The following is a 27,980-nucleotide window of genomic DNA, read 5'->3' as shown; positions in this document are numbered from 1 at the left end:
GCTGTTGGTCTTACGAAGGTCCAATCGTGTTTGTCTGTATTGTATTGTTTCATTCAACGATTTATAGAACGGCTGAGCATTCGAAAAAATAAGACTAAGAATTCACAGGACGAACGCCGGGTATATCATACACTGAATGTTTGCGCTTATTCACCGCTGGCAGTGGTTCTCAAAATCACGTCATCTATAATCAATAGATAGCTGGTTATAGGTAATTTAGTGGCTTTTTTTTTTTTTTTGTTTACTTTCAATTTTTTGATAAAATCATAATCTACGACATAATAATAACAATACATTCATCATTAATATCGGGTACAATTTTTTTTTCTACTGTTCACTTGAACGTTTTTTAGCACTGACCGTTTCATTCGGATAGTAATGCATCACCGTTCTCCTATTAATTCATGACATTTATGCGGAATACCATTCAAATTCAAATGACTCATTGGGTATGGCCAAAATCACTAGGAAATGGGAAATGTTCCCAGGTCGAAATCGATTCTGCTGTGACGGCCGGCTCATGATGGCACCGCACGCGGCAGTGTTTTACATTAATGTGGTCCTGATCATTGGCACGAGTTTGTTGTTCTTTGTCTTTGAGTGAGTATACACGTATTTTATTCTGCAAAACTGTGTAATATAGAGTCTACAGTGCATAATCCATGTATAAGTGTGTATAATTATGTATTTTTTTACATAGTTTCGAATTAATTTTTGTTCTTAGCTGCCCATACCTTAGCCGCCGTGTGACTCCTGTTATTCCGATCATATCGGGTGTGTTGTTCCTTTTTGTTATTGGTTCATTATTCAAGACCAGTTTCACAGACCCTGGTATAATTCCTAGAGCAACTGCTGATGAAGCCGCTTACATAGAGAAACAAGTTTGTAAGTGCGATAAATATAGTTATACTAACTTAATAGTTTTCTTTAATAACATATTTTTTTTGGTGCACATAAATTTTTTAAATGTTACTTTTATAATCATTATGTTACATTAAATGTTTAATGTTTAACTATGTTACTATTATTAATTATAAAATAAGTTATGGTATTTCTATAAAAAACTAATTAAATTGTTTAAATTTACCCTGTTGTATAAGTTTAATAAATTATGTCTGTTAATTGAATAAATTTACTTATTTATTTAAAATTTGAACGTTGATTATATTTTAGATATAAGTATACCTAATAATGGAGGAACACCTACTATACGACCACCACCTAGGACCAAAGAGGTAGTTATTAAAGGTCATTCAATCAAATTGAAATACTGCGTAACATGCAAGATTTTCAGACCGCCTAGAGCTTCTCACTGTAGCTTGTGCAATAATTGTGTTGGTAAGTATATAAGATCCAAAAATTGTAGTGTTATTAAATGCTTTTTACAATTTTTTTCAAGATTCTTTTAAATTTTCATTGTTATAAAAACAATACAATTTAAATTTTTTTGTTTGTTAAATATTTTTAAGTATAAAATATTTATGTGTAGAATTAGTTATTTAACATTATATTTAAATAAATTTAATATGTTATTAACATTTAGAAAATTTTGATCACCACTGTCCATGGGTAGGAAATTGTGTTGGTCGTCGGAACTACAGGTTTTTCTATATGTTTATTATTTGTTTATCATTACTTATTATCATCGTGTTCATTGGAGCTATTCTGCACTTATTCTACTGTAAGTTTTTTTGAATATCAATATTTTAACTAACATCGTTTACAAATTTATATGTATTTATACTCATATAATGTTTTTATTTAGTATCTGAAAATAGAGTAATGGTAGAAGCAATATCTGAGTCACCAACTAGTGTAATAGTAGTAATTATTACTTTCTTCAGTTGTTGGAGTGTGATTGGGTTAGCTGGATTTCATACGTTTCTTGCTGCATCTAATCAAACAACTAATGAAGACGTTAGTTCATATTTTATACTTACCTTTTATTTAAATATAAAATATATTCTGTGAAATTTACTGTTCTTTTTTATAAAATGTAAATTGTTTAATTAGATTAAAGGATCTTTTGCCAGTCGCACCGGGCGGCCAAATTCCAATCCTTATAGTAGAGGTAACATTTGTGCCAATTATTGTTATGTTTTGTGTTCTCCTCGTCCTCCAAGTCTTTTAGGTATTAAAATTATTATTATGTTATGCAAAATTACTTAAATTTGTTGTGTATATAAATATTGTAGATAGGCGTGGTGTTGTTTTATCATTGAATGAATCTAAGTCTATGAACAAAAGTCAAAGCAGAGATACAGTAATATCTAATAAAGGGTTTGAAGCTTCTGATGTACCAGTTAATCAAGTAATTATTTATTAATTAATTTTTGTCTATGTATTTATTAATTTTAACTTGTAGAATGGAAAACCTAACACTGATGACATCCAATTAAATCAGTATGGTTCATCAAGTATGTTGCAACCCGATAGTCTTGATTGCAATCAACAACATACATTCACAACATCAATGCCAAGTATTCATCATTCTCAAAACAATCATGTGCATCAAAGTCATATTATAAATGGTTTGTATCAAAAACCACCTACCTCTCACTCATCAATAATATTAGAATCACATAATTGTCCCCCTGACTATTTTTTAGTACCTACTAACCCAAATTACTTTTATGCAAGTCTACCATTACGCAGAGACCGTGCTGCAATGTATTATTCAGCTGTTTCTCGTGTACCTAGTTATCGTTGTAGGAATAATCAAAAACTTTATTATAGTCATTGTCGTGAACATGGAGGTACTCCTGCCAATAGAATGCATTCAGCAAATAAAAATAGTGTTATAAATAATACTAATTAATTAATAGAAAGTTCATAAATTAGGAAATAGTTATAAAAGAAATTTGACTAAATTATAATTTTTAATATATTATGTTTTATTTCTTTTTAAATGCCATTCCTACCATGTAAGTTGATTAGGATTTAAATTTTATTGGTAAGTGAAAACTAATCATGGAGGTGAAATTACAATTAATACATTTTTTTCTTAATTTTTTTACAGATGTGAAATTTAACAAAAGTGTAACATCATTAACTAACACATTTAATGATACTGGCATTTATGAGACTATCGAACCTGGGCGATTAGATCCCGAATTAGATTTGGATGATGGTTCAAAAACAACTTCTGGTGCTCCCCCACTAAGTGCTAGTCGGCTGCAACTACTTCAAGATACTACTATGATTGAATCAGCATTAGACTTGGATTCTTTAGAAGATGCATCGTCAGTCGGTACTGGTAGCCAAGTTAAATTGGTTAAAAGCAAAAATACTTTATGACTTAATTAAATAGCAAAACAAATTATGTACCTGGTAATTTTTTTAGTCACACTTTAATGTGTAATTTTTGGAGCAATTAGGCACTTATTTAAACAATTTATTCATTGTTTTAATGTGATTATTAAGTAGTGTATATAATTATTTACCACTGATTACCCAATAAAAGTTTATTTTAGATTAAATAATTTAATTATAAAATAAGTGCCTTTTGCTTTAATTATTCAAGACCTAATACATTTTTTAAATAATTACATTTTAATTAAAAACACCATGTCATGTTTTGCACTTTTCTAAATCAATCCTTTAAGTTATTAATTTATATGATATATTTTTTGTAATTATATAAACATTTAAATTATACTATTGTTATGTGGCATTTCATTCATGTTCACATTTGTTGTCTTCAGTTTGACTTATGTTACTGAAAAATGTTTTTTTTATATAGTCAGGGTTTATAAATAGGCAATTATTGTTAATTTTTTTTTTTAATAAAAACTAACGACTTTTCAGGTGTTACCATCTTCCATAAGACTTTTAAACATTCTAATAGGAAAATTAACTATTTATCATTATTATTATTATTAATAATTAGCGTATATAAGTTTTTTTTTTAATATTGTTCAATAAATGCGGTTGTGCTTTTACTTGAATTAATGCTTTAGTGTCTATTTCTTGAAAATAATTTTTTTCTTTTATAATTAATGTTTTTGATAAATGTTTATTAGATTAAAAAATTGTAATATATATTTTTATATTCATATTGTTTAATATTTAATTGTAATTTATTTTTAAAGGTAAAAATAGGCTTTGTAATAAATTTATACTCTAAATGAGGACGTTGAAGGAATGTATAGTAAAAACACAAAATTAATTAAATTAATTTAAATTGAAATAAAAAATATGGTTTATGTTGGAGATCAAAAATATATAGATATACATTTGAAAAATTGTTAATATGATGAATAAATAATTAATAAAATAAGCAATATAAATTATTGTGTATCAGGATTAAATTTATATTATTTAAAATAAACTAAAACAAGTTTTCCAAATATTATTTATTTAGTTATTTTATGGAAACTAATATATTTTATTTCTATGCATTATTTAATTAAACTAACAGTGCTTATTTTACATTTAAATATTTTAATACAAGTTTTAAAATAATATTATAATAATTGTATTTAAAAAATATTATGCTTATACTAAATTCAAATTAAAATATTACTCAGATTAAATAAAATATTTTATTTTTTTTATTAAATTATTATTAAATGTGATTATTGATAAATCTTTAAGCTAAAAATAAAAAATAAAATAGATAATATTTCCTGGTACACATTTAAATTCTTAAAAATTGTTAAGAAAATTATTAATTTATAAATTTTTAATGATTATCAATATCTTGACGTCCTCTAGAACAGATTTTTTTTTTTTAAATTTATAAGCATGAATAATTTTTTTAAATAATTTTAATGTATTATTATAATTAGTATTGAAATTGTTTACAAAGTAATGCATATGGTGTACCTTGTTTTGTATTTTTTCAATATTAATAATGTGCGCTCAGTAATCATTTAAAAACCATTATTTAATAATAATTTTTCTTCGTTTTATCCAGTTGTAACAAACACAATTTTTAAATAATCATTATTTACGTGTCCTCTAATTTACTTTGAACAATGTGGTTGAAAAACAAAATACAACAAAATACAATCATCCAGAATAATTTCAAAAAAATTTACATAATAAACATTAAGTCTTTGATGACAAGTTTCCTGGAATGCACAACAGCATGTGATCACATAAACAATTTATACACATTTTTATTTAATTATAATTCTGAATGTGATTTTTCTTTCTCATCTGTAACAAAAATAATAATTATAATTACTTATACAAAATAAATAATGAATAATTTAGTTTTACTAAAGAATATTGAGTTTTCAATCGTTATATAATATTAGGAACATAAATGATATGAAATAGTATACTAGTTAGCAGTCATATTTAAGATTTCTCCATTCAGGAGAAACATTTTTCTGTCCCTCTTCTCAGAAATGTAAGACCGAAAATAAGTATGTCCAACTATTCATTAAAACACCGCTCACAATTCATTTTCTCTACTTCAGTACACTATTACACAATTTTTGTAATTAATATCAAATCCAAAATAACTGAATTATAATTACATAAATAAAGTTATAGAAAATTGTTTTTATTAGACTTTTAGACTTTTTAGTCTTTATAAGACTGATGGTAGTACCCTTAAATAATTTAGTATCTTTCGTTTAAATGTTCCGTCTCTATAAATCTCAATTTTACACCGAACCTAATCTATATCTCAATAAAATACTCTTAAATACATACCAATTTTGTACGCTATTAAATAATGTAAATGATTTTATAGTATAACATGCTCCTTTAAATATTTCAGGGGGACCTACTGCCTTCCCAAATCACTCCTTAAATACAGCCCTGCTAGTTAGTATACTAGTTTACTCTAACTAGTACAGTACTTAATCAATACTGTGAATATAATTAATGTCAATGTTATAAAAATAAGAAATATTAATGGAAAATAACAATTTTATTCATAGAATAGAATTGATAAAGAGTAAATCAATGAAATAAAATAATTGGATTTAAATTCAAAAAAATATATGTATATTAATAATATTAGTTGGCGATTAAACTAATATAAAAATTAGTAGTAGTTTAAATTTATTTTGCCTTTGAACTATATTATGATTAGTTAATATATTAAAATACATACATCAGTATTTTACACAAAATTAGAAAAATAAAATAAAATTATGATGCAGATTTTTTACTTTATTCCAAAAGATAAAATACTAGTTCTATGTATATCAAATGATAAAAACCAGACCTCTATATTCTCATTCCACTGATCATTATCGCGTAGAAGCAACATCATAGTTATTTCTAAATATTACTGATAAATTGTGATATTTTCTCACAGGTCTGGACAGTTTATTATGAGGAGGTGATACTGGACCAAAACTGATCAACACTGGGTGTATTTTCTTTTAGAATGGAGTATAAAAATTAATTTGTAAAATACAAAAATTTATAAATTTAGCAAAAAATATTTTTCTAAACTATTTCTAAAAAACAATTAAAAACAGCTTAAAATTAAAATCATTTTTGCTAAAAATAAATATAATTTCAATATTCTTTAAAAGTCAAGTGTTTTAAAAAAACATTAAACATTTTAACTAAACATAAAAAATAAGTAGTTCAATATTTTAGAATTTAAATGTTTTAATTGTATAACTAAGAATTTACTAAAATACCGAAATAAGTTATTTTTTATTTTAATGTTAAAAATTGTTCAATATGATAAAGGAATATCTGGGATTATTAATATTTATAATTATAATTGTGTCCATGAAATAAGTCATAATTAAATTATTATATTATATCTATGAAAAAATGTCTCGAAAAATATGGAAGAATTAATTATTAATTTAATTTCAAAGCCTAGTGTTAGATTCAGAAAAAAAACGTGCTTAATTAAGTCACATTTTTGATCATTAAAATAAGCAAAACTAATCAAATTAATAATCATTGATGGTAAAATATATGTTAAAATTTGTTTTTAGATTTAAGGTAATTTTCAAAATATTCCTAAAAGTATATACTGTTGCCAAAAGCAACTATGATAAATTTGACAAAAAAATAATTGTGCATCTCTATCCATAAATTTGTCTTGAGATTCTCACCGGTTTTAGTAGGTTCAATAGGTTGGGATTTTTCATTTTTTATATTTTCCGAATCAGTATTATCTTCTACAGTTTTACTAGGTTCATCCAAAGTAAACTTTTCTAAGTTATCTTGTGATTCTGTTTTAACAATGGTTTCATTGTCTTGTTCTTCTGGCACATTAGCATTTTCATTATCTGTAGGTGATGTTGGTGCTTCACGAACAATAATTTATAGATTTTAGTTAGTTATAAAAACACAAAAGCATTCACTCTTTAATATAACAAGAACAAGAAATCACTACAAACAATTTAATTTAACACTAATTACCTTTAGTTTTAGGTTCTTCTTTCTTTTTTGGTCTCCAAGAAGTAAATTTTGTCATTAAATATCTCATCTAAAAAAAAATTAATAAATTATGATTTAAACTATTTTTATAATTATTTTCTTAAATTTTTCAATGAATACTTCGCGTTCTATTGATGAATGCTTTATTGAAATAGTTTGTACAGTTAACACGGGGTCAATATTCTTCGGGAGCTTTTCTTGTTCTTGTACTTGGTTATCTCTCCAGGTCTATAAATCAAATAAGAATTATATATATCTTAAATTAAAAATAAAAAATCAATTGCTTTGGAAATAATATTCATAAAATAATAATAAAATATCATTAACTACATAAATTATTTATTAAAAAAAAAAGGCAAAAACTTATATTGTATTTTTTAAAAATTCTTCTTTTTCTCCCAACTATTTTGGATTGTTCACCATTGTCTTAAACCTCCATTAGTCTCGATTTTCTTCATCCCCAAGGCACACACTAACAGCCTTCATATAATTTTCATATTGTATATCCAACCATCTAGGTTTTGGTTTTATTCTTCCTCTTCTCCTTTCAACATTAATTTTCATAATCACTCCTACTGCTTTTTTTTTCATTCGCCTAATCACATACCCAAACCATCTCAGTCTTTTCTCAAGTCTTGACACTATCAACGCTACACCAATACTACCTCTTACATATTCGTTCCTTGTTCTATCTTTTCTTGTAACTATTTAAATCTTATAAATATAAATATATTACATATATATATATATATATATATATATATATATATATATATAGCACTTACAGTAATTTCTGATATCAGTTTATCAAGTGTATCTATTTCTACTTGTGTGAATGGAGTATCTTCTAATGTAGTATTTTTCATTTTTTCTAAAAAGGAATTGCTATTGTTTAATGCATTGTTCAATGCTTCTAGCCTTGAGGGCCTTTCTAAGTGCTCAAAAGTTCTTTCCCAGACTGGCATTACTATTTTCTTTAAATCATTAAATTTTGAGTCTAATACTTCAGCTTCAGAATCAAAACCATCATCTTCCAACCAATTTGATATCTTAAAATTAAATTAATTTAAACATAAATATAAAAGCTACATCACTTATAAAAATCTAAAAAAAAAAAGGTACCTCTGTACATTTATCTAAAATTGATTGAGTTTCTACATCAGTAGCAGAATCAGCATAATCTGATTGGTCTAATTTTTCACGAGTTTCAAGAATGGCAGTTTCTAAATTATTTAATGCTGTTTCTTTTCGAGACTTTGCTAAATCAATTTCTTTAAGTTCTTTTATTCTAAATAAGAATAAGAAGAAACGTCAACTTAAATAATAAAATTATTTATTTATCTATGAGAATCTTACTTCTTAATTGAAGCCTGAAAGTCATCACCTTGAACAGGTAACACAAATAAATAATCGTGGTTAACATTAATAGTTTCTTTAACAGTAATGACTTTTAAACTTTTCTTCTCAGCTACAGATGCTGTATCATTTAATTTCACTTGTTCAGTACTATTAACTTTATCAAGTGTATCAGTACTGTTTAATGTACTGTTAGTATATTGAGGAATAGGATCTTCTTCTGGAGTTTCATGTACTGGTTTTTCTTCTTTTAATACTTCTTCAGGACCTAAAATGTTAGAATTTTAAAATTTTAAAAATATTAATTTCATTAATTTATTTAAATTACTATTAAATACCTTTAAACAAATTGCTAATAGTATTTCCAATTTTTGATAAAGTGGATTCTTCTTCTGGATCACCGGTAACAGTTTTTTCAATTAATAGTTCTACGTTTTGTAAAATTAATAAACCACTATCATCCATTGCAAAGTGTGCTTTTATTCCTTTGGTATCTATACCATCTTGGCCTTTATGTTTGGAATAAGCATCTTTCACACCATTTAATTTTATATTGCTTAATGATAATGATCCTAAGCATTTCATTTCATTTTCATCTAAATGATTAAGTTCAGCATAACCAACAGTAAAATCAAAATCTTGTTGATGCTTATTAAATGTTATTATTTTGCGTTGTGGATATGGATTCATGTGACCAAATAGAATACGCTTCACTTGTTTTGTTGGTTTATTTTCATCTACAATTTCTTTATCAAATGTAACCTAAAAATGTTAAATTAGTAAAAATTAGTAAATAAAGTTCAGAATACAAATTACACAAAATAAAATAGTTAACCTGTATAGGGAATAATGTGGCATCTTTAGTAATAAATGGTTTTACTTTAAATCCATTACTCAGATCTGCAGCTTTATATGCAGCGCCTAAAGCTGCAGCTTCATCCGTATTCAATGATCGACCTAGTGGTTGACTACTTTTTAAATCTTTAACCAAGCGGTCTTGAACTCGAGGAACTCTAGTACCAGCACCAGCTAACATTACCTAAAATATTAGTTTCTTTTTGAACAAATATGTTTTTTATTTACAATCTGTATTTACATGTATATTGAAATAGGAAAATTTGATGATTTTTAAGACTTAAATGGGAAGTCGCCCACTGTGCAACACCTCATAGAAAAATATAAGTTATATAATAGAATATCAATTTTTACTAGAGATTACTGGAAAAGGAAGAAATAAATTACATGAAAATTAAGTTTGTTTGACTTAATAAGAATAAAGAAAAAGTAGAATGACGTTAATAAGATAAAAAAAAAAAAAAATCAATAGCAGCAGATAGTAGTACCAGAAAAAGTATGACAAGGGTTAGAGTAAAGAGAAAGATAAGCGACCAGTTAGTATGATTCTGGTACCTATATTAAAAGCAAAGGTGATGGAAAGATTATAAAGTAAACAATAAATAAGATTATATCAAGGAATAGGTTAAGGGTTAATATAGGAAAAAAAAAATTAGAGGAAGGAGTAGGTAAAGAAGAAAAATAGTTTTATTTGTTCCATAAAAAAAAAATCATACTTGATCAATGAGTTCAATGGTAAGTCCAGAAGCTTCTAAAGCTCTTTGAGCTGGAAGTACTACTTTATCAAATAAATCTTTACATAATTCTTCTAATTCTTCCCGGGTAACTCGTATGCGCATATCTTTTTCATCAATCAAACCTTCTACCTAAAATTCAGCATAAATATTAATTATTAGTTAAGTTATATATTAAAATATAATTTATTTGGTTATCTCAATGTAGTTACTTGAGCAAAATGATCAGTGTTGGCACTTAATACATTCTTTAACCGGCCTGCTTCTTTGAATAATTTTGCCATTGATCGAGAATTTTTAGTAACATCATTTGATGTCAATTTTAGTTCATTAAACTTAGCTGCTAAGTAATCTCTGAGACGCAACTGTATTTCCAGACCACCCAAATTGCGTTCATAGCTAATAAAATATTTAAGTATATAAGACAATTATAATATATATATATAATTTTAGTGAAGATTAAAATTTATATACGAACCCTACTCCTAATACAGCCAGTTGCGGTTGAAGTTCTGGAGCTATTCTATCCTTAGATTTTACTAGCTGATATGAGACAACTGATGCTTGAGTACCATATGCTCCCATGTCATAAAACATCATGTACATAGGAGAAGTTTCATTAAAACTTTTTGTACGAAATATACCATAATTTAATGCAGCTGAAAATGAATATATTAAATTTAATAATTATTACTTATAACTAGGCTTTGGAAGTTTTTGTATTTGCAAATTTTTTTCTATTATTTGGATTTATTGCTAAGTAGTTTATAAATTAATTGTATGAAAGTATGAATTAAAATCCAAACATTTCCATACATATCCAATTTTTAGCATTTTTTCAATTTGATTGCAATTAATTAAATTTTTTTCATTTGTAATACAATTTTATATACTTTTAAATATTATTCACAGGATTTTTTTTTTTTTTAATAATAATAAATAATGATTTATAATTATTTGGGACTTTGCCGATTGCAATGGCAGTGGTGAAAATATTATGTTATAAGACGATGAGTAAGTTGAAAATCTTGTCCTCAAATCACAGATTTTTCAAGTTCGAGAACTTAAAGAAATCATTTATCATACAGCGTTATCATTTTTAATTGTTAATAATTTTGTGCAAGCTCCTGGAATACCAAACTAAAATCATTATTCCAGAATTAATATGAATTTTTATTTTGAAATATTTGATATAAGAACTCACAATATGATTGTCATAATAAAAAATATTTGTTTTTTTTTTTTAAATAGTGATTTTTGAAAATTAAGTTTATTGCAATTTTTATTATTTTTTACTGTAATAAAGTTATCAATTTTAATGCTTTAAAGTTAAATAACTTCAGTCTTACTTATATAATATAAAAAAATTAATTAATTAAAATATCAATTAAATTAAATTAAAAAAATGTTAAGAATATAGTTTTTTAATTTTAAATTTTATAATTTAATTAATCACCCCAATTATAAAATGTTGCTGTAAGCCAAAATATAAAGGTATTAATAATTTAAATCAATAAATGTTCACAATACAATTTCCTTGTAGAACAATCTTACCAAAATTATATTTTATTTATAATAAATATTGTTAAATATTATTTTTTGTTGAACAATTTATTAGGAGTTATATTAATTAATAAATAATTTTTTTAATTGGTTTTAAACTAATAGATATTGAGTATGCAATTTTTCACCTGCAGTATAACTGTTGATTAGTTGTAATACTTTGATTCCAGCTATTTCTGCAGCTTTAAGAATTGCAGATCGCTCAGCTTGACCAAAATAACCAGGAACAGAAATTACTACTTCGTTTATAGCTTGTCCAGCACTATCCTCAGCAAATTCTCTTGCTTTTTCCAACATCATCGCTACTAATTCTTCAGGTGAAAATTGTTCCCTACAAATTTATTTGTTAATCTTTAGATAACTTTTAGAAAAACCAAGAGTAATTATGTAAAAAGGAATAATTTTACATTATGAAGTATTGGTTTCCTTTATAAAATTTTATATTGACATTTTATCCTTCTACTGTAATTACATAGTTTAAACTTACGATTCACTATGCTTAAAAAGCACCGTATTCCGTTTTGGATCAGGAATAATGTTGTAATAAGGAAAACGTTTTCTATATAGATCTACAATAGGGTTGTCAATTTTTTTGCCAAGCAAATCTAGAAAGTAAATGTAACAATTTGATGGAAAACGAACACCAACAGTTAATGCATCTTCCCCAAAAGTTCGTTCACCATTACGGAATGCTATAGCAGTTGGTGTTTTTCTTTTTGATTCTTTATTAAGAGCAATTTCCATTGGAACACCAGGCTATAAGTAATGAACTCGATAAAACAAAACTGTATCATAATAATACAATATACTTGTATTATATACTTACTGAAACTATTGCTACTTTCATCCATTCTGAACCAATATCAACACTCATTACAGCTAAACTATGTATATTAGTTATTTGTAAACAAAAAACTAAAAATGTTGTAAGTGGTATGATAGATTTCCAAAGTGGAATATCCATTTTGAAGAATATAAAAGCTTTCCAAACTAAAATCAATTTGGTAAAGTACCAAGTTTATAAGAACATTTTAAGAAAAAGAACAAAATTACTTTTACTTACCTATAAAAATAATTTATTAATTTCCCCCAGTACTTCAAAGTTGCTTAAGCTTACAACGAAAATAAGAAAAATCCACCGGGTACTTTAGATAGAATCATATTTGATACTATTATCAATAGCGAGTTTTTGGCAATATTTTAATGTAAAGTAAAAAAAAAGTTACACAAGGAACAAATTCAATAACTAGTGGGTATTTATTAAATTATTTATCCCCTGAATTATGGATAAAATTTAACTAAGGAATAACTATTAAATACGTTACGTATATACATAGTAGATAGAAACATAGTACCTACAAGACACGGATAAAAAGAAAAAACATAATCGCCGATTTGGCGGTTTCTGATTGGTCAACAGTCTTGACACGTATTGGTCAATCCCCTAACATATTTTGTGTTCTTAAAATTTCCTTTTTTTTAAATTTAATTTGATTTATCGATTTATTATTTCTAAGTAGATATATTTTTAATATAATTTGTGGTAAATTTTATTTTTAATTGAATAAAATATAAATATTTTTAAAATCTACAATTTCCATAATCTATTGCCAAAAAATTCATAAACACAACACAATATTTTTTCTGCTTTAAAACATTTTGCATCGAAAATTTGTTGAACAGAATAATTGATACATTATCAATATTTTGAAAAATTCTTAATAATGTTAATTAGTAATTTAAGACCCAAATCAAATTTAATATATATAAGGATATAAAATTAAAGAAATTCACATTAATGTCCTTTTTTATTGGATATTTGTACTACAAAACAAAAGTATAATACTATAGATATTTACAACATTTAAATGACCTATAAAAAAAAGTTGTCACCATAAATATAGTACAAAATATTTAGAACTAATACAAACATTAAAATTTTTTATTTTTAAATATTTTAATAGTTAATAAAAATGTTTTGGTATGCAATTGGAATATTTTAATCTTGAAAAAAAATTTTTCAATTTTCATATCAAATATTATAATTAATTATTAATTGTAGTTTTCTTGTATCACTCTAATATATTTAACAAAAATGTTAAAAAAAGTAAAGAACCATTTTTATTTTTAAATTAATATATAGTACTTCATTGGCTTTTAAGAAATACATTTTTCTTACTTTTTTTCATTGCATCAAAATCATCTGATATATTTTGATGTTCTTAATCACAAGTTTTTCACCATCCCTTTTATGTTTGTAAAAATGTTGTGATATATTATACTACAATTATTGACGTCTGGTATTGAAAGGTATAATACAAAACATTTAAACACCAGACATGTCATATTTGATATTAAAATAAAAATCGAACATTTATGTATGAAAAAAAAATTTTTTAATTGTTTTTTCAATTTTGTAAAATAACAATAAATTAAAAATATATAACATATATAATATATTGAATACATTAAGAGATGATTTACCAAATCACCATATACAAATTATTCAGTATATTGCAAAGGATAAAAACTTGATTCAAGAGACTTATCATTTACTTTTGCTAAATATACTTAAGGAGATGGACTAATAAGTAGTAATTTCTATGGTGAATTTTGTTGATTGGTATAGAAATGATTCAAGATGTTTTCTGTTTCTTTTTTAGCAGGAATAATACCATTCAATACACAAATATCATAATAAATATTATTATTAAATATTTTTTTATTTTATTTTGTTTCTACAGAATATTAAAATGTTGAAATTAATTTAATTTATCAAAAACAAGGTTGTTGCTTTACTTGTATGATAAAGGATATATTTTATATTCTTTATCATACTCACTTATTTTTATACATTATACATTATTATTAAGTATAAATTATAAATATTCTTATGAGATATAATATTTCAATAATTTTTCGTTATTTTCATAGTCATTTTTATATTATGTTATTTTAACAATGATTATATTAAATATTATAAACTTAAAATTAATTAATATTAACTACTATCTTCACTCAAGATGTCAATGGATCAATTAAAATTAACTCATAATGTATTAAATAAATAAATGTATGCGCTATTCAACAAAAAAATTAAAAAAAATTGTAATGCACAATAACCTATTGGAAGATCATGATGTTCACTTGTTAATGATAACTAGCTATGTATAAATGTTAAAATATAACAATTCAAAAATATTTTTATTCTACAAATTGCATAAATAGTAATGTATACCTTTCATAAAATTAAAATTAGGGTTTATGTACTAATATAGTCATTTTATTTTAATTTTGCATGAAAGTAGCATGTTGATATTATTCAAAACATTGAATTCACTTATATTATTTTAAATAATTTTACAATAAAAATTGAAACCACTCATTTTAAACACACAAAACCAATTCGTCTTTTGTTCAGTGCCAGTTTGTTTATAATTTATTTTTAAACATATTTAACTGCTTTAACTTTTAAGTTGAGATAGAAAAAAAAAGTTTATGTAAAATTAAATACTTAATAAGTAAATTTATCATTTAATTATATTGAATAAAATACATAATATAATTGCAATGAAAATTACTTTTGGTAATATATATTATTATCTAAATAAATATATATCTTATCATAATGCACTTTGTTCCCATAGAAATTCTTTCTTATACTTTGGACCACTGTCACAACTTTCAGGACAAGTATATACAGCTAAAATACCAAAGTTGAATGATTCTTTCCTTGAAGATTCAGGCAATTTCAAATAGTACAAAATTTGTGGCATTATCTAAAACAAGACAAATTAAAAATAAACAATTTAATATACATTTATATGGGTTTAACACACTTGAAATTCAAAAATTCTTTGTTTGCCACAATTTTGACAAGGTAGAATGTCATGTGATTTAGGAATGCGTTTTGTACAAATCCATAATGGCAATCCAGAGCGGTCATACCTAATGGTTAATTTATTTTTATTTGTTAATTACAATGATGAATTAAATTTTACAACTGTATAAAAATAATTATAAAATACCTAATTATTTGTTCAGGAACTGCAGAAATTGATTTTTTGAACTTTTCAAAGTATTCATCATCCTTGTCACCTCCATAAGCCATTTCTAATAAAGCTTCATCTACATTACTTATATCTAAAAGCATAACATAATTGAATTAAATACTGCCAAACAATTTTTTAGATATATATTACTAGAGCTCGGAAGTTGTAGAAGTTGCATAATTCTCTGTATACTCTCAATTTATAGCAGACTAAGTTAGAAATCCGTTCCATACAAAAACGAGTTTAAATATAAAAATTAAAAAATGCATTTTTTTCGCATATTTTGGCAATTTTAGAAAAAAGTATATATTTCTTAATTTTCATGAGATTTTTATGCCTGTGTAATATTTTTTAAACAATTTGAAATTTTCTTTTATTTTATTTTCGATTACTTGACGTACTAGTCATCATACCTTACTGTCGTAATATAAATTTAACGGAGTGTATTTATCTTTATAGCACTAAGGTGAATAGTATAAAATATTATTGACATTATCATTAATCTAATAACAATATGGTAAGTACCTTAAATTATTAATGCTAACATTATATACAATTTTACATAAACCATAAATAACTTCATCGGATATTGAAAGTTTTTCACGCTAAAAAAAATATACTTTCAGACAATTGTTGTTCGTTTGATATGGAAAATATAAAAAAAGTTTTGATTGTTCGATGCAATACGTTTACAGGTATGACAGTTACAATAATCTATATGGTTATTGAATAATAACAAAGAAATATAATTTTTCAAATAACTTATTCTATTTTTTTTTTTTTAGATTGAAAAATTACAGTTTATAAAAATCACCCAAAAAACTTTGAATTTAACAAAAACATATAAAAGAAAATTTGTTTTGTATACTTGGTACATTTTTTTTTTCATATTTAATAAATTTTTTTTACATATTAAATAAATTTTTTTTGCATATTTAACATTTTTTCATGCATATTTTGCCTTTTTTAGCTCCTACAACTTCTGAGCCCTATACATTACCATGAAGGGAGCCTTTAGGAATAATGCCTTCATTGAAATTGTCACTGTCATCACTATCATCATCTTCACTATTAAATGAACCATCTTCTGAACAATCATCACAGTCTTCATTAATAATATATTCTGGTAATACTGCAATGAACCTAAAAGATTTAAAACATATTTTTATAATGCTACAATTATATAATAAATATTCAATAGATAAATTAATATTTAATACATTACTTGTCTTTTAATTCTTTATTTAAATCAATGTTCTTATGATGTAAACTACAATACTTATATTGAAATTCCATCACAGACTTGCATCCGCAAACCTAAAAATAATAATATCTCAATGAAATAATGCAATAGAAATTTCAATGAAGAAAACTGTTAAAAAATTACCAACTCAATAAATCATAATTATACTTATAATTAAAATTGTATTGGATCATAGAAATGTATGATTTATGATTTACAATGTGTTTTGAGAAACCCCTTCTTATGGAAGATAAAGTATTTCAAAAGTTCTATACATTATTTTAATAATTAAAAATTTAATAAAAATATAATCTCAAAAAACTAAAAATTTAATTACAAGGAATAGAACTGGAGAATTCTGTATACCTTACATACCTAGGTGTCACGCTAGACTGACCCCTAACATATAAACACCATTATAAAAAAATTGCTGCAAGGAACAAACTCATAGGCTCTAGATAAAAATTAAACTCACATACATAACAAGTATGTGCTTTATCACTTAAGTTCTCTGTGGAGAATCCGCCAGTTTTTTGTAGAGCAGGTCTGCCTACTCAAAACAAATAAACACTGTACTGAATGAATCATGCCAATTTCTAATAGGTTGTTTCAAGGATACTTCACTCCCTAAAATTTACAGATTAATTAATAACTATTGAATGAACTCCAGTTAAAACAATTTTATTAATTGGAAAAAACATTATTCAAATTAATTTTAGAACTTAGGTGAATTTGTGTTAATAATTCACTAAATTTATATAAAGATGTTACAAAAAAAAAAAAAAAATGAAGTTGTGAGATTTACATATAAATTATTATACTTAATAAAAACAAAAAACGAGTTACCTATATTTAAAAAAAAAAATAATATTTAGGAATACTCATAGATTATCAATAATCAATTTCATATCTAATTTTCAACATACTTTTCTGAGGACTTAAGTACACTTGCAATAAATTTAGGATTAAAAAATTATTAAAATAGTTCTTTATCATGTTATAACCTATACAGTAAATTCATAGGTATCTAAATTTTAAACTAAAATTTTACAATACACTAAAAAAAAAATACATACTTTACATAATGAGATTCCCCACATATCTGGTACAATATTAGGATCAGCAGGTTCTGCTGGTTCTTCTGAATAGTAATCATTTTGTTTGGGAAGCTGTGATCTGAAAACCGTGTATGTTCTTTCATCTTTGCATTCGTGGCAATAGAACACAAATAATGTTCGATGAAAACAAGTACCATTGAATTCTGGTTCATTAATTGGAGCATATAATTGACACAAGAAAACTAAAGGAATATTACACTTCAAACACGTCAATTCACTTGCTTCTGGGATTTGCTTCAAATCTAACCACGCTGGTTGGCCTCCTACCTTAGATGGAAAAAACCGGCTAGTGAGACTAAACGGCTCAACGGAGGAATCATTATTATTAATAGTACCCAGCATAACTGATGACATGATTTTAAAAGAAATTTAATATATTTTCTAATTAATAACTATTAATTTGGTGGTTTTATGAGATAATAAAACACGTGCACACATACAACCGATGATGCATTTATATGATAACAAAAATATGTGTAATTCTATGCAGAAAATAATAACAATAATTTTATTATCTCACTTTTAAAATAGTTGATAAGGATTTATTTAATAAAAAATTGATTTTATTATCAACTATAACATATAATTCTTATTGATTCCGTGCAAGAACAGAACAATGACAATAGTCATAGAATAATATCAAAGAACAATAATATTGTAATAATAATGGTAATATTAATCTATTCTGTAATGCAAGTACCTTGTATATCATTAAACCGTGTCCATGCATTATGCTTGATAATAATGTCAGTAGGTATGGATTATAAAGTAATATTACTCTATGGTATGAATCTTAAATCATATACTATATATAGGGTTGTCATAAATTTATAAGGCCGTCAAAAAACAAACACATTTTTGAGTAACATACTTTTCATATATTAAGAGGATCGATGGCGTATACATGGTGGGGATCAGATCCCCATAGGCCTTTTTTTAAATGTTATAAAAGAATGTTCTTAGAGTGAGGGCATAACATAGATTAATCATTATAATTTATAAGTAGGCATTTAAATAAATATATATATTTCAAGTATTACGTCAATAATTAGCACATATTATAGTGTATATTATATAAAATTGTTAAAAATCGTAAAAATAGTAATAATTATAACAATAAATATTTCTATCTGATATTTCCAATTATTAGATCCACAATATGTGGCAAAGTGGATAAGATATGACATGATTGACGACTGTCGTCTGAGATACGATTATTCCGTGTTCGTTTGAACATTACAGTCACAGAACGCTTAGTTTAAAAATATTTATTTTTCCGGGCGAAATTTACAAATTTATTTTTGTACCTGCATATTTTTTCGGGCGGAATTTACATGTACCATAGACCTTGTTTTTACCTATTCATTTTGGGCGGAATTTACAATTGCTCGTTCTAACATCCATATTACCCCCCTAAAGGCCGGAAATTATTTTCATATTGTGCCAATTTTTATATTATATAATATTTAAAAAATATTTTTGTGAAATAAAATATATTACATATTTATATACGTAAATTACAAATTATGACGATGACAATCCCGGTTTTTCGGGACATAATGCAACCCTGACTATGTACATGATCTAAACCATGGATAATGATTAATGAAGAATTTGGGCAAGGTTTAGATTATAATAATAAAAAAATAGTATAAACGTTGGAGGCCTTTGGGTAAACAAATTTTTAAAAAAAAGTATCAATTGTTCCAGAAAATACTATGGAACTAGAAAAAAATAATTTATATAAATTGGTAGAATAAGTCAACTATATTCTCATAATATATTCAACAGTTTTATAATTTTATTTACCTATTTATCTATATACAGTTTACTTTCCTCTTATCTAGTAAGGTCCTCAATATTGAAAAATATTCAAAAGATCTCAGCAATTTATTGTTAGGCAAGACAAACACTTTTGTATACATTGTTTAACTATTAATTTATTTTTACTTAGTACATTAATAGTATTAATTATAAGAAATACATTGTATTTTATTTTCAAAACAATTATTAAAAATACAATTATTTTTCCCATGACTTTAATTTAAGTAGGTACATAGTTTGGAAAAGTTTTAGTTTAATATAATATTATAATAAATCATTGAAATATTTATTCAAAAGTATTATTTTTACCTTAGGTACATTTCAAATTAATAAATTAAAATAATTGTCTTAGTCTGAGATTTGGTCTTTAATCATGGCATGTGTAAATCCACACATATCTTATTATAATATTTTTTATTAACTATACTTATTTAAATAACATTTTTGATATAAAATTATTGTACATTAAAAAAATATTTTGAAAAATCAAGTATTAATTATAATATGAAATATTAAAATATTAATAGATATTAACAGTGGCGGCGCCAGGATTTTTTGCTAAGTAGGGCCAATGGGAGGCCAACAATTAGGTAGGATCATTAATAAGATTTAAAAAAAAAAAAATAAATAAATAATAAAAAAAAAAAGCATTTAAAATGAAAGCTAATTACTATATTTAAAAACTATAAACGAATTCAACAATATAAGAAAACTACTTTAAAATAATTCTACAATTGCTATGTGCAAACTGCAAACTTATTTATTATTTCATCAATATCTAGTGACTTAGCTTCATGTTTTTCATTAGATATGATGCTTAAACTTAAGTAAACAAACTTTTACTTTATATTGTTAAATTACATACAGTGAACAAAATACAAATACCAGTATTTAATATTTTCTGCTTATGAAAAATGACTATATTATTATGTCTAAGGTTAGGTCGGTGGTGGGGCCACTGGTAGATTCAGGCATTTTCAGGTAGGGTCATGGCCCTATCTGGCCCGTCCCGGGTGCCGCCAATGGATATTAAATATTCAAAATAAATTATAGTAAGCTATTAATTATTTATATAATGTTTAAAATGTTAGTTAATCAAACATTTTTTTATCAAATTACAATAAACCCACCAGATCTAATGTATTATACATTTAAATTTAGAATTAAATTAAATTGAGATCATATTAAGTTTAGAGCTACAATCAAGCCCATTGACAGAATTTAATTGGTGGTAGTGATGGTAAAAAGAAATGTTATTCTCTCAGTTTAAAACTAGAACCTTTTACAATAAGAAATAATTTTGAATACAATTTTCTTATATTTTAGGTAAAAATACTTTTTGTTTTCTATAAATCTTGCAGTTGGAGAGCACTTTATAAAAATTTTAATTATATATTAAGATTTATAGACAGGTATACAATATTTTGGAGAACAGTCACTCTTGTCTTCCCCTTTCTTTAATTATGTGCCTGTTCACATTTACTGTCAAATGCATAAGAAATATTTTCATTAAATTAAATTTACTATCTTTTATCAATACTTATTATGTTAACAGGTTTAAATTTCTTCACATCTTCTTTTAGTTTCTTCCAAACTAAGTCTAGGGAAGCTAAAGCATCTTCTTTACTGTCATGGCCTTCTTCACTTTGAATGATTCTTTGGAGATGCTGTTCACATAAAAACTTCAAACCCCACTTATACGGTGGACCATATTTATGAGGATAAATAGTGCTGGTATCGACCACATTATAATGTACCATTTTTAAAGCTTTTAAATCACTGTCTAAACTATGACCAATCAAAATTGATTCTTTATCAAATATTTTCATTAAATCTAGTTGAACATCAAACAATCTTTTTGAACAGTATTTTAAAGATTCTTCAGTTATTCCACTATATTTAGATTTGTAATCAAGAATAGGATTAGAGGGTTTTACTTTAGATTCATAAACTTCTTTTCCTTCATGATTAATGACAGTGACTCGAACAATTTCAATACCAACAGTAGTATTGACCATTTCACAATCTAGAGCATAAAAATTTGGGTCCTCAATATTTTTATGAGATTTTATGTTTTCTATTACAACAAAATTCTCTAAAGCATCATCATCCAATTTATCAGGTACATGGAACATACTTGATTCGCAACCAGATTCATGTTGTCTCTTGTAGCAGCATAACCAAAATTTTTCATTTTTTGATCTTTCATATTTTAATTTGCCAGAATGATAAATACATTTTGATAATGTTACAATAGGCATACCACGTTTATTGATTTCAAATTCACTTTTACAATTCATACAAATAAATTTATCACCATTACGTTTTTTAGAAAGTGGACAGTAATAATATGCATTTTTTGAAATATAAGCTAGGTTATTATCACCCATCAGGGGATAACCATTCTTTTCCAATTCGTCTTTTGAAAGAATATACTTTTTTAGTAAATCATACAAGCAAACACCATACATGTGCGAAGGGTAATAAGGATTACTTTTAACTTGTAGTTCAGGTGCTTTATTGGCTTTCATCAAAGATTGTACTATAAGATTTTTATAAATTCCTGATGATTTTGCTTTACTATGAACTTCTTCTTCAGTCGTATGTGCCTTATCAATTGCTTCTTCAGATGAATAGTGATTCATAAATGCAGTAAAAAGTTTCTCTAAACAACTTTGACGCAAAGGATTTGGCATATTATTACTGCTTTTAAATGATTTTATTCTTAAACACAATTTTATATCTGCAGTAATTTCTTTATTATTCACTTTTGAACTATTTGGAGTTAGAGGTTTTGAAGTTACTGGTTCAATTTTTGGCTGATGCGCAACACGAGTTTTTGCTTTTAACAAAGGTAGAGTAGGATCATTATGAAAACTAATTTCAGTTTTTTTTGGAAGTCTAGAATCATTATTTTGAATAGATTGCACTCGGCTAGCAACCAGTTCATGAAGTGATTTTGAACTTCTAGGTCTTACAACAGTTCTTACATTTATTTTGGCAAATATACTAGAAGGAGAAATATGAGATATTCGTTTTTTCAATTTGGCTTCTACAACATTACATGGTTTCTGCTCACTATTAGAATCTTCTGAACTAGAATATTCAATTAAATCTGATTCAATTGATGTAGTAGATAGACCTTTCCCTTCATCACTTGAACAGCTCAAATCAGTTTTTACGGCATCTATTTCAACTAATTTTTTGTTCACTTTTTCCATTACTGCTTCTCTTAATGACTTTGGCGCATAGGAATTAGAAGGAGTCAAAGTATCAAGTTTTGTACACCTAATGTTTTGAATTTTTTTCTCATGTTTTTTTTCATGATCTCGTTTACTTTTATCTTTTTTCGGTTCTGGAGATTTATCTTTTTTGGATTTTTTAGATTTGTTTGAAGATTTTGAGGAACTTCCTGAAGACTTTCTCGATGATTCATGTTTACGTTTTGATGATGACCTATGTTCACGGTGATGGCTATCTTTATGTTTACTTGTTTTAACATCTTTAGGTTTTTCAATAACAGTAGGGACATATTCAGAAAGATCTGAATTTTGCTTACTTATATTATAAGTTGTTGTAAGACTCTCAGAGTAATTAATTGGTTCTGTTGGCTCTTTTTCTTTTAATATTTTATTATTATCATTTAATGTTTCTAGTTCAAAATCTAAATTGGTTTCATTAACACTTGAAGGTATATATTCGAGGATAGGAGTTTCATTTTTACATATTTCAGCGGACGAAACATAAATGCATGAATTTTCGCTTGATTCTAAATTCATAGATTTAATATATTGAGGTACATACTCAATAATTTTAGACTTTACCTTTGGTTTTAATTTTGGTTCTTCAGGCAACTTTGAGTTATCTGGTAAAATGACGACACAGTTGTTATCCATTTTAGCAGCAATTTGACAGTTTGAGTCGGATAAAAAGTCTTGTTTACTATGCTTAAAGTGACAATATGGTCGATCACAAAATGATTCAGTAAAATAGGGACATTCGAGAGCCTTAAAATAACCTTTAGAAGGCAACATTTTGACAATCTTATTAAAATGAAGAAAAAGCAAAAATAAAACACCCAAAATAATATTAAGAAATATAATATTTTATTATAAAATAGGTGAACAAAATATAAAAAATAATTAAATTTAATATTGATGTTATTATGGTAATTTTCTCTAAAATTTTGAACCATACATTACTATTTTTTTGTTGATAGTAATCATGTGTTTATTTTTCAACTTTTATCAGTATTATTATCACAAAGATATATCCAAGACCATGGTTGTTTTTGTTCAGTAGTGACATTGAAGTTTGTATCATATTTATTGATCTGTGATCATATGTATGAATCATATATATATAGAGTAATATAACTCCATAGAATACTCTGTGGTATGAAAATCACGGCTAAATATAATATCCACAGATTTATAAAAAAATAGTATTTTTATATATCTATATTTATTATCTATATCCACGGAATGAACACAGAATAGATTAAATTTAATCTATTCCGTGGTATGCAAAGTTTATAGATAAAATTATATTATCTATAAACCTTGTGCGGTATAAACATATTTTTATCTGTAGTATAAACAGTATAAACTATGGTATGAAGATCATTATTTTTGATAACTCAAGTGTTCCAAACTATCGTAATAATTATCTTATTGTATCAGTCAGTTGTGAGTCGTATTTTTTTTTTTAACATTTTAAAGTTACTAGTTAGTTCCTAATTTAATTTGCAAAATCATATCCATATTATTTCGGTGTTTTAGTTTAACTTTATTATAAAAAAATCATGCCAATGGATTGTTTGGATAATGTAAATTGGGGAAACTGTTTATGGTTTGAAGGAGGTAGTGAAAAAAGAAATGTTATATCTGGCATGATATCGGGCCTTCTGGTTTGTAAAATATATTGATTATTACTTAAAAGCAATTTAAAGGTTTTATTAAGTTGACGTATTTATTGTTTTACAGTTTGCTGTTGGTTGGTGGTTAATAATTGATGCTATGACAGTAAACTCTAATCAAGTACCTGGTACATATCACATATGTGGATTAGTTGGAACATTTTCATTGTTTATGTAAGTGTAAATTTGCAACAACTAATTTTATTATTTTATTTAATAAACTAGTCATTCATTAAATTGCAATAAATTATAATTGCTTTTTTACTATAATCTTATAGACTATTAGTATTGTATAGGGTATCAAAAATTAAAAATATAAAAATAATACATATTATTTTAAAAACATTATGCATATAAAGTCTAATGAATAGTTTAATTTTTAAAGTACTCTTTGTTTTTGATCAATTGTATGTTATTTTTAAAACTTCCATTTTTTCTAAAAACTATAATTTTAAATAAGACACGTGTTGTTTGCAAGCTACCTAATTCAATTGAATAATTCACCCAAGTGAACAATTTTAATTTATTCACTTAAAGGTAATCTATTTCATTCTTGAATAAATTGTTGTCATTTACACAAAATTACAAAATGAGACAAGTTTATTAGTTCATTTCGATAAATCGCTTTATGTGAAAACGACAAATAATAATCTTGTTCATTTGTGATATGTACTTCATTCATACTTATAAGGAATATATGAAAAAATTTACTTTTAATACATTCACCATGTTTCAATTGTATATACTCATACCCAAGAGCTGGTCAAATTTACATTTATTTTTTTTATTTTTTACGATACTTATTATTATCATTAGTGTTACTGAATGATAAAAATAGAAAATTTGAGGTACAAGTTTCACATACATATTTAGTATTATATACTGAACTAAGCTAATGAATAAAAAAAAAGATTTATACATAATCCTAAACCAATTAAAATATTTGTAAAAATGATGCTTTAGGCGTCATTCGCATATAGGACTAAATAAAATTACGTCTTGAGCAGCGAACGTATTTGTTATCAAATATTTATTATAAATATTAAATACTTGACAAAGGTATCTTATTATTCAATTAACTACTTTAACTGAGTATAAGATAAATCCTTTCTTAATCTACAAATATTCAAAATTGATTTGATTTTTCAACTAATATAAAATACAATCAATATTTAATGATTATCTTTTATCTTATTCGATTTATTACATTCCACTAAACTTAGGACCTATATGAAAATACTCTTATTAATTTAATGTTATTGATATTTATATGCATTTAGGATTAATGTAGTATCTAATTCTCAAATTCGAGGAGAAGCCTACTCTGGAGGATGGTTTGGACCTAGAGGAGCACGAAGCTGGCTATTTATGGGTTTTGTGCTGGGATTCGCTGCTTTAATAGCTGCATGTTGGATATTTTTTGCTGATTTTGTCGCAGCTAAAGGTATAACAAAAAGTTAAAGTTAAAAAAAATGTATAACCTCAAATAAATAATTTTAACTTCTAGGTTCATCCAAACCAAATATGACTGTTGGACTTGAATTGTTCTTTCAAAATGCTTTTATATTTGCTGCTTCTTTGATTTACAAATTTGGACGTGTAGAAGACCAATGGTAAAAAATAATGTAATTTAAGGATTTAAATGCCCTTTTTTTTATTTTAAATTTATTATTACAAATTACTATGATAGTTATAGTTTTTGAGTTCCCTTTAATTATCAAAAATAATAATTTAAAAAGTCTTAATAAAAAAAACCTATGTTATATACATTTAAGATCATATTGTAAATATATTTTTTATTAAACCAGATCATTACTAATATCTATTATTTACATATAATTTAATAATTGTCATGAGTGTAAAAAATGATTGTTGCCTGTCTAACGCACCAAGTGACAGTTTTTATTAATGGGTTATCAAATTAATAATTCAATAGCTCGTTTTTTTTTTTTTAAATATGTTATTTATAAGAATATTTAATTAAAATTTTTTATTTTATATGGTTATTTTCTCAATCAATTTTTTTATAATACATACATAAATTAATTATATACATAGTTTGAAAAATTAACAATTAAAAATCAATGAAATAATAATAAAATAACAATAAATAATAATTTTAAGTTTTTTTTAATAATCTCCTGACAGATCAGATAGATGCAATGATGTACAATATTTGATGAATTTTGTACATAATTATATACACTTTCATACATTTTCTTTAACAAATATTATAATAATTTTGTACAAGATTATAATATTAACATTTTACAAATATAATCAAGATTGAGCATTTTTCATAAGGTTGAATCAATTTCCATCATCGCACTGTAACGTTAATATTATTATTAGTTGAATGTTACATAACTAAACAAGTCTTATTAAAAATACTCAATTTTGTAGTGTCCATGTGGTAATGTGTGTATATGATCATCCAATACATATCTCTTATCATCATGAGAGTTGTATGTAAGCTTTTTGGTTTTAATTGTTTGCAGCTGGTGATTGAATGACCTGATTGATACATTCTCTCTATATGTATTAAGCGTTATATCTTCAAACAAACACCGTCGGTGATCCTCGAAAGTTATATGGTTTTTGACTACATGTTCTCTTATACCTTTCGCCTTAATTTTTTCTTTCCCTTTGATTTTAAAAGCATAGGATTTAGCTCTCAACGCACAAAACTCCGTCATTGTTTCCCCGTCAGTCTCATCTGAAAACAGTCCAGGAACTTTTTTCCGTTCTGAGATATAGTATGGATGATCTAGGTAGGTTGGCTGTATCCATACGATCGAGCAACATCGGATTCTCCTTGAGGTCTTTATAGAAATCTTCTGTATGAATGTAGTATACCAACGAATCTAAAAATAATATATAAATAATAATAATAATAATAATAATATACCTGTATCAGTGTACATCAACTGAATAGCTTCCTTGTAA

The 27,980-nt window shown here is 25.2% G+C and overlaps 5 protein-coding genes and 1 pseudogene across 8 annotated transcripts; 2 read left to right on the top strand and 4 right to left on the bottom strand.

Annotated features, from left to right (window-relative positions):
- Positions 1-119: 119 nt before the first annotated feature.
- LOC112686004 (palmitoyltransferase ZDHHC18) lies at positions 120-3,377 on the top strand. Of its 3 annotated transcripts, XR_003148853.1 has the most exons (10): positions 120-211; positions 354-600; positions 725-885; positions 1,174-1,338; positions 1,544-1,681; positions 1,766-1,917; positions 2,014-2,131; positions 2,196-2,311; positions 2,366-2,953; positions 3,020-3,106. XR_003148853.1 is itself a non-coding variant. In XM_025558094.1 (9 exons), the coding sequence occupies exons 1-9, from the start codon at positions 452-454 to the stop codon at positions 3,295-3,297; spliced, it is 1,443 nt and encodes a 480-aa protein (XP_025413879.1). In that variant the 3' UTR covers positions 3,298-3,377. The 3 variants fall into 3 exon arrangements, 1 of the variants encoding a protein (XP_025413879.1); XR_003148852.1 differs by lacking the exon at positions 120-211 and having other exon boundaries at positions 257-600; XM_025558094.1 differs by lacking the exon at positions 120-211 and having other exon boundaries at positions 452-600; positions 2,366-2,531; positions 3,020-3,377.
- A 1,564-nt stretch (positions 3,378-4,941) lies between these two features.
- Positions 4,942-13,242, bottom strand: LOC112686084 (hypoxia up-regulated protein 1). Its single transcript, XM_025558208.1, has 16 exons — positions 12,943-13,242; positions 12,706-12,869; positions 12,367-12,635; positions 12,008-12,210; positions 10,795-10,975; positions 10,529-10,715; positions 10,299-10,448; positions 9,563-9,766; positions 9,066-9,489; positions 8,728-8,995; positions 8,494-8,659; positions 8,157-8,420; positions 7,492-7,599; positions 7,354-7,420; positions 7,044-7,238; positions 4,942-5,163 (listed from the first exon to the last, which is right to left on the bottom strand). The coding sequence occupies exons 2-16, from the start codon at positions 12,841-12,843 to the stop codon at positions 5,132-5,134; spliced, it is 2,856 nt and encodes a 951-aa protein (XP_025413993.1). The 5' UTR covers positions 12,844-12,869; positions 12,943-13,242; the 3' UTR covers positions 4,942-5,131.
- A 2,199-nt stretch (positions 13,243-15,441) lies between these two features.
- Positions 15,442-18,757, bottom strand: LOC112686072 (programmed cell death protein 2). Of its 2 annotated transcripts, none has more exons than XM_025558192.1 (6): positions 18,251-18,756; positions 17,157-17,248; positions 16,932-17,074; positions 15,908-16,022; positions 15,719-15,827; positions 15,442-15,658 (listed from the first exon to the last, which is right to left on the bottom strand). In XM_025558192.1, the coding sequence occupies exons 1-6, from the start codon at positions 18,644-18,646 to the stop codon at positions 15,503-15,505; spliced, it is 1,011 nt and encodes a 336-aa protein (XP_025413977.1). In that variant the 5' UTR covers positions 18,647-18,756; the 3' UTR covers positions 15,442-15,502. The 2 variants fall into 2 exon arrangements, with proteins under 2 accessions (XP_025413977.1, XP_025413978.1); XM_025558193.1 differs by having other exon boundaries at positions 15,566-15,658; positions 15,698-15,827; positions 18,251-18,757.
- Positions 18,758-21,218: 2,461 nt separating this feature from the next.
- On the bottom strand, positions 21,219-24,281 carry LOC112686122 (RNA exonuclease 1 homolog). Its single transcript, XM_025558270.1, has one exon. It carries the CDS (start codon positions 24,148-24,150, stop codon positions 21,640-21,642), a length of 2,511 nt encoding a protein of 836 aa, XP_025414055.1. The 5' UTR covers positions 24,151-24,281; the 3' UTR covers positions 21,219-21,639.
- Positions 24,282-24,770: 489 nt separating this feature from the next.
- Positions 24,771-26,702, top strand: LOC112686099 (transmembrane protein 50A). The gene is made up of 4 exons (XM_025558233.1): positions 24,771-25,025; positions 25,102-25,208; positions 26,315-26,478; positions 26,542-26,702. The coding sequence occupies exons 1-4, from the start codon at positions 24,921-24,923 to the stop codon at positions 26,649-26,651; spliced, it is 486 nt and encodes a 161-aa protein (XP_025414018.1). The 5' UTR covers positions 24,771-24,920; the 3' UTR covers positions 26,652-26,702.
- A 467-nt stretch (positions 26,703-27,169) lies between these two features.
- LOC112686130 lies at positions 27,170-27,974 on the bottom strand (annotated as a pseudogene).
- Positions 27,975-27,980: the final 6 nt, after the last annotated feature.

This window comes from Sipha flava, unplaced genomic scaffold (assembly GCF_003268045.1).
Source record: "Sipha flava isolate LNK unplaced genomic scaffold, YSA_version1 2_pilon_pilon, whole genome shotgun sequence".
NCBI lineage: Eukaryota > Metazoa > Arthropoda > Insecta > Hemiptera > Aphididae > Sipha > Sipha flava.
Note: the sequence above shows the minus strand (reverse complement) of the source record. Positions and strands in the feature narration are given on the sequence as shown.

Bases quoted from the DNA above. Each gene is read 5' to 3' on its own strand.
- LOC112686004 (XM_025558094.1), top strand. From the start codon at position 452: ATGGCCAAAATCACTAGGAAATGGGAAATGTTCCCAGGTCGAAATCGA. The intron at 1,682-1,765 runs GTAAGTTTTTTT...GTTTTTATTTAG, and splicing joins TATTCTGCACTTATTCTACT to TATCTGAAAATAGAGTAATG. The intron at 2,132-2,195 runs GTATTAAAATTA...TAAATATTGTAG, and splicing joins TCGTCCTCCAAGTCTTTTAG to ATAGGCGTGGTGTTGTTTTA.
- LOC112686122 (XM_025558270.1), bottom strand. From the start codon at position 24,150: ATGTTGCCTTCTAAAGGTTATTTTAAGGCTCTCGAATGTCCCTATTTT.
- LOC112686072 (XM_025558192.1), bottom strand. From the start codon at position 18,646: ATGTCATCAGTTATGCTGGGTACTATTAATAATAATGATTCCTCCGTT. The intron at 17,249-18,250 runs GTATGTATTTTT...TATTATTTTTAG, and splicing joins GGGGAATCTCATTATGTAAA to GTTTGCGGATGCAAGTCTGT. The intron at 15,828-15,907 runs GTATTTTATAAT...ATTAACCATTAG, and splicing joins GTTCCTGAACAAATAATTAG to GTATGACCGCTCTGGATTGC.
- LOC112686084 (XM_025558208.1), bottom strand. From the start codon at position 12,843: ATGGATATTCCACTTTGGAAATCTATCATACCACTTACAACATTTTTA. The intron at 10,449-10,528 runs GTAACTACATTG...GCTGAATTTTAG, and splicing joins ACACTGATCATTTTGCTCAA to GTAGAAGGTTTGATTGATGA. The intron at 9,767-10,298 runs GTATGATTTTTT...CTAATATTTTAG, and splicing joins CCATTGAACTCATTGATCAA to GTAATGTTAGCTGGTGCTGG.
- LOC112686099 (XM_025558233.1), top strand. From the start codon at position 24,921: ATGCCAATGGATTGTTTGGATAATGTAAATTGGGGAAACTGTTTATGG. The intron at 25,026-25,101 runs GTTTGTAAAATA...ATTGTTTTACAG, and splicing joins GCATGATATCGGGCCTTCTG to TTTGCTGTTGGTTGGTGGTT. The intron at 25,209-26,314 runs GTAAGTGTAAAT...ATATGCATTTAG, and splicing joins GGAACATTTTCATTGTTTAT to GATTAATGTAGTATCTAATT.